This window comes from Protomyctophum bolini, assembly GCF_963924005.1.
Source record: "Protomyctophum bolini genome assembly, chromosome: 21".
In the NCBI taxonomy this organism is placed as follows: Eukaryota; Metazoa; Chordata; class Actinopteri; order Myctophiformes; family Myctophidae; genus Protomyctophum; species Protomyctophum bolini.
This window is the reverse complement of record NC_137882.1, coordinates 12,380,972-12,392,564: the sequence shown is the minus strand read 5'-3', so window position 1 is coordinate 12,392,564 and position 11,593 is coordinate 12,380,972. Positions and strand designations below refer to the sequence as shown.

General features: G+C 42.3%; 1 protein-coding gene across 1 annotated transcript; it reads left to right on the top strand.

Moving 5' to 3' along the window:
- On the top strand, positions 1 to 10,047 carry LOC308336106 (choline-phosphate cytidylyltransferase B-like; the record flags this gene model as incomplete). The annotated part of the gene is made up of 8 exons (XM_080793353.1): positions 1 to 48; positions 3,531 to 3,630; positions 5,131 to 5,247; positions 7,499 to 7,650; positions 7,950 to 8,028; positions 8,269 to 8,411; positions 8,921 to 9,109; positions 9,766 to 10,047. The coding sequence occupies exons 1-8, from the start codon at positions 10 to 12 to the stop codon at positions 10,045 to 10,047; spliced, it is 1,101 nt and encodes a 366-aa protein (XP_080649479.1). The 5' UTR covers positions 1 to 9.
- Between the last annotated feature and the right edge of the window lie 1,546 nt (positions 10,048 to 11,593).

The window sequence follows — 11,593 nt, the reverse complement described above, 5'->3', positions numbered from 1 at the left end:
TTGGGAATAATGGAGGAGCTAGAACACACGTGCCCCCATCCGCGGACGGTAGGGCATTAGCTTAACCGATGTTAAGTGTGTGTGTGTGTGTGTGTGTGTGTGTGTGTGTGTCTTTGTGCCTTCGTGTCCTTGAGTGTTTTGTATTTGAGAGAGAGAGAGGGAGAGGGAGAGAGAGAGGGGGGGACACACACAAAGAGGCTTGCTTGTTACGAAACAGTCCCCTTGCATGTGGTACTGAGATGCTCAGAATGCTGAGTGGACTGTTGTGTGTGCGTGTGTGTGTGCGCGCGCGCGTGCACGCATGTGTGTCTTTGTCTTTGTGGATGTCTAAGAGGGTTCGACATGATGAACATGCTACCCAGCAAGAGGGCACATGGTGAAAGCACAAGAAAAGAGAAAAGAGGCGTTTAAAACCTGATGATATTGTTTGCTCCTCCTCAGTAAATTCTGATACATTGTCTGAGATTTTACTGTACCCATTTCACCTGTCCGAATAACACCTTCACTGCCTTTCCCGTTTCTGTCGACACCAAAACATCTATCATCATCGCCTCACTCCTGTTTCCGTCCCCTATCTGCTTCCCCACCTCTCTGTCTCTCCGTTTGCCTGTGACACTTTATCATCATTGCTGTGTTTTTTCTCTCTCTCTCTGCTCTGTTCCATGGTTTTTCCAGGCTAATCCTTCCTTCCTATGGCAGATGTTGCACAGCTTGAGCCGGTGTGGGCTTTACTGAGCACGCTCGCTGTGTTCATCCCAATAGGCTGGTGGTTCTGGCTAGCTTAGTAGCTTGTGTAAAAAAGCCAAGTCTGAAGTCTGCCATCTGCTCCTTGTTGACTGTCTAACTGTCAGCCCCTCCCCTTCCCACCTTGCCCAGTGTATCATGGGTAATATTAAGTGTTAGCTCAGAGCATCAGCCTAGTAAAATTGTTTTGCTCTTTTGGATCTTGAGCCAAGATGTTTGGTACTAAATGCGTTGGTTCTTGGTTGGTTGATCTGTGTTCTGCTTATAGAGAATGACAGGATAAAAATATTGTGTATCATGGTTATAATGTTTTGGCCCTGCCCGAGGCGATTGCCAGGAAATTCAACATTTCCTCTGTTAAATACAAAATGACAATATGATAATAATTATGTAATTATGATAAATATAACAATGAGAAATGTGTTATAATAAGTGTAAAGAATAGAAAGAAAAAAACGAAAGGTGATGGAAAGAGATGGAAGAAGGAAAGGTGGACAGGGTTCAGTTGCCTCAGAAGGCAAGGGGAGTCTGACACCAATCTGGATGTGTTCTCAGCAATTGAGTATGGAAGGTAAATTCTGCCTGACTATATAGAAATGTACGCTCCACATGTCCATGCTCAGCGACTGTCGGAGAGCAGAGACACTCCCCTGACCAACTATGAACATGTGTTCCATTCTCATCAACTGAGAATGAAAGGCCTACTGCTATATGTAAGGCCATAGTCACTGCCTTAGCCAGAATACTGATACGAGGCACATTTTCCCTGCGTTTATAAAACCTTGTAGTAACATGTCGTCTTACTGTCTGGGTCTGCTGCTTGCCTACAGAGGAATAGCTACTTATTGCTGTATGAGCCTGCTGCTTAATAACAAGGATCTACTAAGACTCATTTACTTTCCTTACTAAGACATTACATTCAGATCCAGCCGCATACAAGGTTCAAGGTTATTTATTAGTGTCCCCGAAGGGCAATTGGTTTTACAGCAGGTCATAAGGCTTGAAAAACATACATACATCAATCGAACCAAACGTGGTCGCAAGCGTGCGCTGCGCCTGGCCTACTTGCATCTTCAGAAGAAAATGCGACCGCCCTCTTCAAGAGGCAAGCAGAGCATATATTGATATAACCAAAGTAAGATGAATACTAAATCAATAATCTAAAAGGAATATATATTGCATTTCTGTTACAGTTTTATGTTCCCATTACGGAATTATTGTCATGAATGGACAATGCATGAGACCTGAAAACCTGGACCATTTAAACACAACTGATACTGGAATGTCCGATTTCAGAGTCACCTGCTCAAAACCTATGCTTATTCCAATGACAACATCATTGAATATTCTGGTTACCATCTCATGTACCATTTAAATAACCTTTAACTGAGGTGCTGACTTGACTCATAGAACATGCTACACATTTGGGTTTAGTGTTTCTGCCTTGTCTGTTGACAGGCAGGTTAAACTGGCACTTAAGTTAAAAGGTATAATGGTGATTTCTATCCTGTGACATCTACAAAGTGAATGGCTATTTGTTTTTTTTTCCAGTAGGACTTTGTCAAACAATGCAAAGTTAATAACAGCGGCAATTCACACAAAGGCTCTGGCTTAGGGGCCCTCTGAGCTCTTGGGCCCCTTGGCCTGGGCCCGGTAGGACCATGCAGTAATCCACCCCTGCTTAAATGACGTCAGATGTTTTTATGTCTCTCTGACTATCTTAGCCTGTTTGCTACTTTCTCTCTGATTCTGCAAACAAACGGGATGAACTGACAATATGGGGTATGGCTTAATTTTATTTAGTGAAACATTCTGGGGACACAGGCGTCTCTTCCAGTTTAGTTTAGTTAATTCATCAGAGGCCTTACTGTACTATACTATACAATATATCCCAGACAGTGCGGACACACATACACAAGCACATAGGGGGATCAATAGCACTGAGTGCTGCCCTGTCCATCCCCAAATCAATAGTTGTGATAAGGACTTGGCACCAAGCTCTGGTCAATACAGTAACTGAACTGGGATTGGGAAGCACACATGCTGTGATAAACATGCTGTGTTAATCTTTATTTTTGTCCTCTACTATTTCAAATTTCCAATACTTTTACTTCTACTCCACTACACGCGGATCCAAATATTGTACTTTCACTCCAATACATTTATTTGTACCAAGGGACAATTATAACACTACAGCCTGACATATACTTTTTTTTGATTGATTGAATAGTTAATTGAACATAAATGTAAAGACAACAGAGTACAGTCAAACACTCAGTTCAAAAGGGATAGCACCTTGTTTCCATTTAGCCATATGCAATCAATTCATAGACATGACATGAACAATGCAACAAAATTCAATCATCAATCATCAATAACAAAAACTCAAAATCATTTAATGTGCTGTCATTTCTCCACCTCTCCTGTTCCTCTCACATCATGTGCTCATGTGTTTCTTTGCATTCCATAATGCTCAGTCATTTTAAAGAAGCTTATCATTATCATAAAATACTTGTTGGTGGTCCAAGCCAGAGAACTAAAAGTCATCTATTTTTTTTAAAAGGTTTTTTTGTGGCTTTCGCCTTCATTTGATATATTTTATGGAGGGACGGACAGTAGGCTGACAGGAAATGGGGAGAGAGATGGGGGGGGAAGACATGCAGTAAAGGCTGTCGGGATCGGGAGTCGAACCCGTGGCACACTGCCAGACTGGATTACCAGCCAAGGTGCCTGGCCACTAAAATTCATCTCTATCTCATCTCATGATCATCATCTGTCTGTCTTAGACTCTGACAGAGCCAGCCATTTTTGCCAAGGAGACCAGCTGTGAGTGTCATGCTCCCCATGAGAGACTAACCATCGCCCAAGCCAGCTTAGGAACCCCAGGTAGGTTTCTCCTCCCCTTGATTCTCTTCTCTCTGTTTATCAACTCACTCCTCCTGAATCCTCTTTCACCATTTACCGTATACACTCATTGACATTGTTACAGTATATGAAAAAATGGTTGCTTGAAAACCAAAGCTGCAACCATTCATGATTATTTTAGGTGTATTTATTCTTTTATGATGTGTTCCCTATGTAATGTTATGTAAATGTATTCCACTGTTTGACTGTCTGTTTTTCCGTTTTGTGTTTCCTGTGAGGACTGCGGATGAAAATTTGTGTGTGTTTACGTCCATGTGACGTCCATTAATATGCATTGTCCTGTTCAAATAAACAACTAAAGTAATGTGCCATAGGAACCAGTCAATATCCATGAACTCTACTTTTGGCAAATAGCAGAACCGCATTGAGAAAATTATGTTCTGCATTGGCTTCACAGATTGTCCGAGCTTTGTATCACGCTACACTAGGAAAGACCTAGCATCAGAGCTTTGTATCACGCTTCACTAGGAAAGACCTAGCATCAGACATGAGAACCTTTTAGGGTTGTTTATCGAGTATAGTCTTTATGGGCGTGTCGCATGCGAAGCATAAACGGCCACGACATGAAAAGACATTGGGGAAGCCAGCATGGTCATCTAAGGAGCGTGTAGCATGCGGCTTAGATGGCCAAGGGCGTTAAAAGGTGCCGGCATGATCATCTAAGGCAGCGGTTCCCAAACCTTTTTGGCCATGATGCACCCCCTGTTACCTCCTGACCTAGCTGATGCACCCCCCCCCAACATAAATTGCATAAGCTATCTAGAGAAATATATTTCCTTTTTATCCACATATATGAACCCGAATATGGCATAATATATGCAGCATAGGCTATATGCTGCATTACTTACCATATATTGGCATAATATGTTAATATATTTAAAATAAAATCATAGCACCACCATTAGACATTTCATGTCACGCACCCCCTAGAAGGCGCTCGCGCACCACAAGGGGTGCACCGTGCAGGCACCACAGTTTGGGAACCACTGATCTGAAGGTCATCATCTCACGTGAGCGTGAAATGTGTGGCGTGGAATGCAGCTTGGGTGGTCAGGTCGGGGGAGGATGCCATTAGAGGTGCTGGCACCAACATCTAAGGTCATCACTACACGCGAGTGAGCATGTAGCATGCGCGCTCGGGGGCACGAATGACACCGGAGGTGCTGGCTTGGTCATCTAATGTCGTCACATCACCACACGCAAGCGTGCAGAGCAAAGCAAAACAGAGCAAAGCATGGAATGTCTGTATCTGTCTATTGTCCTTTAACTATTTTTCAACAGATAAATCTGTAGTTCTGTACACATACTGTATGAATGGAAACAAAATGTGTCCTCCACATTAACACCACACTAACCTTTTAAGATGACATTGCTTTATGTTGTTTGTCTGTAATGGCGCTGTGTTGCTGTAGTCAAGTGTATGTTTGTCTCTGATGGTGTTGTGTCGCTGTGTGTTGGCAGTGGACCGGCCGGTCAGAGTTTATGCAGATGGCATCTTCGACCTGTTCCACTCTGGCCATGCCCGAGCTCTCATGCAGGCCAAGAACCTCTTCCCTAATACCTACCTGATAGTTGGAGGTAGGACACACTACATTACTGTACACACAATATTCAGGGGACTTTTCTTTAGTGATTTGTGATTCAAATGTTCAAAAATTTCTTGTTCAGCGATTTGTGATTAAATGTTCAACAATTTCTTGTTCAATCTACTTCTTTTTTTTACCAGCTGCTGTGTAAGCACAGCTGGTCAGTGTTCTCTCTGCTGTGCCGTCACGCCCACTTGCTGTAGTTGAGACCTACTGTATGTTTCTCATTGGCTGTACTGACATGCTATCGTCCTGATTGGCTGCCTCGTCTCTAGGCAGTAGGCAATGTACTGTCCATAAAAGGTTGTCAATACTGGAATGAGCTCCCTCTTACACTGAGGGAGATCTTCACTTTCACAGCAGGACAATTGAAACAATGGTTAAAAAATAACCAGTCTTGTGATCATGTATGACGCAGCGCTTAGTCCAAAATAGAGTAAATGTCAAGTTATGTTGGATTTTTCTGAAACCTTTTTGCCCAAACTTGAAAAACGGCTTAGCCGACAGGGGGAACTGTGGTCAACTCAATAAGACAACTTCTTTCCCCTTTTGTTTGTTTTTACTTTGAAATTAGTTGTGGTACAGGTAAGTACAGTAGTAGAAGTAGGTATTTAGGTTGAAAACCTTAAACAGAGAAAAAGACAAAAACTAAATACAAGCTGTCATTAACTATGTAAGGTCATTCATAATTAAACAAAAACTATAACTGAAATTCACTAATTTCACTTGAATAACCAGGGTTACTAATGTAACCTACAGCACTGAATCACTAGTCACTTCAGTAATTCAAATAAACAGGTCGTTTTAACTCATATTATCTACAATATTCATTCATCATCAATTTGACCCAGCAAGCTTATATGCAACTTAAATCAAACATAATTATAGCAGTTAAATGTGGCCTAGCACAAAAACATAAGTAACTTGCATCAAACTTAAGCAATAAAATGAACTGCAATGCAGAAACACTTATCGCACCAGTGGCATTCCCCTTGATGACTTGACAGTTTTCAGTCTTTCCAGATCCAATGTTTGGTTAGTCTTTTAGTTGTTCTGCTGTTCTCTCCATGCAGTGTTCACCACTGATGCTGCTTTTCATTACTGAACAAACACTTCCTGTTTTCTGTGCCTCTCCCCAATCAGTGATTGTCACCAGCTGCTGACTCATAATCAGTGATTGACAGCAATAATTGGCACCAATGATTGATTGAGGCCAATTAGGGGTTTTGACAGCACAGTAAACCTACCCAAATAATAGTTTAATCTTTTCTTATTTTTCATTCTTACTAGTCTTATTACGTTTGAAATGTACTAGGTATTTGTATGCTATGTCCTGTATGTCAGTCCTGTTTGTATTGTTTGATGTTTGATGTCTGGGGACTGCAGATGGAAATTAGCATGTTTTGCTAAATCTGGTATGTTTAACACTGCATTTTTAATGTAATGTTCATCAATATGCACTGTCCCGACTAAATAAACGAATAAAGTAAGTAAAGCAACCACCTTAGAGTATATATTAATAGAGACATCACTGAGAGGAAACACTGAAGCGAAAAATACATGGTGTCCGAAAGTCTGTCCTGCAGCTCCCTCCCAGGACCAACGATGTCACAAAATGTATACCTTTCTTACCACTGTGTAATAGGAAAAAAATCATATCTTTAATTTTATCTGCAATGTTAGACCAAATATTAACATTTTCCTCTTTTGCTCCATGTAACCTTGCCGTTGACAACTCTAGAAGGACGATATCTAAAAAGGTTAAAGCCCATTGGCGAAATGTTAACGCATGAGGTTTCCAACGCATAGCAACCATCTTCTTTGCCGCTGTTAAGCCAGCGAAGAATACACGCTTGCGAGTGCTATTTAACTGCAATTGGGATACATCGATAATAAATAAGGATGGAGAAGGTGTAATGTTAACTCGTAAAAGTATTGAAAGTTTAGCAGCAACCATACTCCAAAATGTGAAAACATTTGGACATTCGCAAACCATATGGAAGAAGGTTCTACATTTATTTTCACTTAAATGTTGTGGTTTGTGTTTTTATTTTTTGAAGAATTTCCTAAATTATTTAGAAAAATGCATTCCAAGAAATCCATTCATGTTCAAATATTTTTTTTAAATAGTGAAAATAGCTAATATGGACAAGTTTATAATTAATTGGGTCTCACAAGCTCAAACGTTTGGGAACTCCTGCTTTATTGCTCTCTCTCTCTCTCTCTCTCTCTCTCTGCGACAGTGTGCAGTGATGAACTGACTCATAAGTACAAAGGGTTCACGGTGATGACGGAGGATGAGCGCTACGAGGCCTTGAGACACTGTCGCTACGTGGACGAGGTGGTCAGAGATGCTCCCTGGACACTCGCACCTGACTTCCTGGAGAAACACAAGGTGTGTGTGTGTTTGTGTGTGTGTGTGTGTGTGTGTGTGTGTGTGTGTGTGTGTGTGTGTGTGTGTACTTGTACTAGTAGTACTAATATCGAAATCTGTGTAAAGTATCTGTTGTAACTAAAGCTGTTAAATACGTAGTGTAGTGGTCTAATGGAGTAAAAAGTACAATATCTCCCTTTTGAGACGGAGCAGAAGTAGTACAGAAAAATTGAAATACTCAAATAAATGAATGGTAGGCCGACCTCTAAATTGTGCAAAAGAAAAAGTACAGTACCTGAGTACTTGTGGCTGCTTCTCAGATCGATTTTGTGGCTCACGATGACATCCCATACTCCTCAGCGGGATCGGAGGACGTCTATAAACACATCAAAGAAGCAGGTTAGTCTGCACGAAAAACACATCATCACACAAATCATCTCTTTCTTGGATTATGATTTCATAGCAAGGTTATTGCAGTTTGGAATTGTCCCCTCTAGTTTATTTATTTCAGTGTGTGTGTGTGTGTGTGTGTGTGTGTGTGTGTGTGTGTGTGTGTGCGCGTGTGTGCGTGCGTGCATGTGTGCATGTATGTGGGTGCATGTGGGTGCTTACGGGTGTGTGTGTGCGCATGCCTACCAGGTATGTTTGTGCCCACCCAACGGACGGAGGGCATCTCAACGTCTGACCTCATTACTCGAATCGTCAGGGATTATGACGTGTACGCGCGCCGCAACCTCCAACGTGGTTACACTGCCAAAGAACTCAATGTCAGCTACATCAATGTAAGCACAGAGCCACCCCCATGGCACGCAGCACGGTACAATACAATAATGTTGAACTCTGAGCAAACATAACACAATGAAATGAAATATTTCCAGTCAGTACAATTATACTCCTTCTCAGAGTTCTCTTCTGAATTGAACAAAAAATTTATAAACCTGCAGATTTATCCTTATTTGCCGGAACTCGCACATTGCTGCTCACTATCTTAGTCCAAACAATGATTAATTTAGATCACTGGTTCCCAACGCCGGGTCCAGGGACCACCAGGGGGTCCAAACTGGACCCTTGTAGGCCTGTAACTCTTAGGGCATACAGTATATTCTTAAATTAACCCTGAACATTTTACAGTGTAATGGGACTAAATTACTAGGTGTTTGACAGCCTGCTGTGAATATAGTGACATACATGTTGCTCGACAGTCGACAACAATTACTTCAACTGAAAAGCTCAAATTAGGCTTTGAATTGCCGTAATGGAATTCCTCACGGTTCCCATGTGGTTCTGCCAGGAGAAGAAGTATCGTCTGCAGAACCAGGTGGACCGCATGAAGGAGAAGGTTAAGACGGTCGAGGAGAAGAGCAAACACTTTGTGTACCGCGTGGAGGAGAAAAGCCATGACCTCATCCAGAAGTGGGAGGAGAAATCCAGAGACTTCATCGGCAACTTCCTGGAACTGTTTGGCCCAGATGGGACGTGGGTAAGTCAGTCAGTCGCACACTCTCATGTATGAAGAGGAAACATTCGCACACAGCTATGATATGTATTTGCAGTCATCATACCAGTGTCTTCCAATTTGCATAATTTACCCGTGTATCAATTAGTTTTAGTGCATTGTTTCTCAACTGGGGATCAGCAGACCCCTTGTAATCCATCCATGGTAAAATAGAAAAATACGCCCGCACACTGTTGATCTACTGAGGATAATTTATTAAGAAAGGGCAACGTCTCGGTCACTTATTGCCTTCTTCAGGCATAATACAGTAGTTTGACAGATTTATTTATATACAAACATTTGGTTAAAAAACAGCCAATCACTAGATTGCAAAAGAGGTGACAGCTTGTGATGATGATGATCAATATGGTGACATCATTTAAAGTGCTGTGCAATTATACTGATCATGATGATGCTATACATTTAACCTACAGTACATGTATGTGGTGTTTGTTTTTGAAGAGCTAGGTAGGCCTTTTCCAGTGGTGGACAGTAATTAAGCAGAGAAAAGTGAGTCTTTAGAAGCCGAGGTTTAAAATCCTCCAGTGACTGGGGTTGAGAACTATATATGTCTGCCATTGGCCTTCTCAGAACTGTTCCCTTTTCTGTGCCTTCTAATTCTCGCCTCACCCGGTCCGCAGAAACAGGTGTTTCAGGAGCGCAGTGGACGGATGATCTCCTACGCTATGTCACCCCGCGAGTCTCCGTGCAGCAGCCCTCCCCGAGAACTGTCTCCACTGCGCTCTCCTCCGTCGCCCACATCCCCTCCGTCCCCCCGCTGGCACACCGCGCGGCCCTCTGCCTCGCGCTCACCGTCACCCCCCCTCCGCTGGCACACCGCTAGACCCTCACCCCCTACCTCCCCCAAAGGGGCGTCCGCTTCCATTAGTAGCATGAGTGAAGGCGACGAGGATGAGAAATAGACGTCTTTGGACCATGGAACGTGCACACACCCACTTGCGCGTGCACACCCATACACCCAGATACAAATCACTCACAGGACACTGCCTGGAAGCTGCTCATGACACACACACACTCATAATATCCTTCTACACATCCTGCACTGAAACTGGATGCTGAAACCGTTATCCTCCATGAAGTTGCGGAGGGTGTTCATGGGAAATGTAGTTCTTCACTGTACTGTAAGACTAGTGGAAACGACATCAAGAACAAGAAGCCATCACAGTCTCTGTTGTTCGGGCTACTGAGCAGACAGGAGGTTTGCAAGAACCTGGGGGTTCATGAAACCAGATGGGGGGCTTGGGATGATTACAGCATCTTCGAAACATCTTCATTTGTGGGTCTTGCTGGCGTGCACCCACTGTCAGGTGGTCTGGAATATTACCCAGCACCTCTTGACCTCTTACTAGGAACTGATAAGGTTTGCAAAATTGCCCAGTGCTGATGGAAACTGTCAGTGACAACCTGTTCAAAAAAAAATCACCTCATCGTTTTTTTGGTCCTCTTGTTTCCTTTAGTGGAGATGTTCTTTGTAACTCACACGTTACTGTAAATTAGTTCTCAAGTCATAATGTATTTTCCATTATCTCACAGCCATCCACTGTGATATGATTTGGTGTGATGGTCAGTGTGTGCAAGATGCAAAGAGATTAATATGATAGATTTTTGTTTTGTTTTATTTTGTTAATGTAACGTCAATGTCACCTTCTAATACCACTCAACTCTAGAATTCTACAGGTGATGTGATGTCACTTGTATTGGGTCACTTTACTTTCAGTAAGCAGACATCGGAGGGAAATGGCACCCCCCAGAGCAGCAGAGATGACACTGCAGACACCTTCCTCACAGTACAAAACACATGCTGTAACTTGACTGAATCAGTGCCCGTCTGTCTTCACTGCTTTTGCATAATTGATTGTTACATGAAATGCCTTCACACCTTTTGCGTAATTGATTGTCACATGAAATTGATGTGAACGGACTAATAACCTTGATACAATAAGTACTTAATATGTATCCAGTGTGAATCAAGGTCCAGTTTAAAACGGGGAATAAAGCTAGTCCCCCAAATAAATCTTGTGTTCTTTGAGGTGACTGACACAAAATAAAAAATGTAATCAAACAAGTAGAGAGACTACCACAACTAAAAAAATATGTTACGGGGTCTCTAGGATGATTTTAGTCTATACTGTATTGTGAACTTTATAGCTTTCTTTAGCTAACTACTATTTTAACTATACAAAAAAAGATCGTTACCAAACATCTAGTATTTGCTTCTAGAATGTATATCAAGTCTTTTGAGACCAAGCCTAGATGTGTCGCACTATTTGCCTGTCCAATGCTTGCAATCCAAGCAATAGTGAAATCGCAGTCATTGACTACCCCCCCCTTTCCTCTTATATGCTAGCAAACAAGCAAACAGTGAAAACGCATTTACACCCCACCCCACCTGTGTCTTACTGCAACAGTGAAATCACAGTAATTACTAGCTGCCCCCCTTCCCTCACC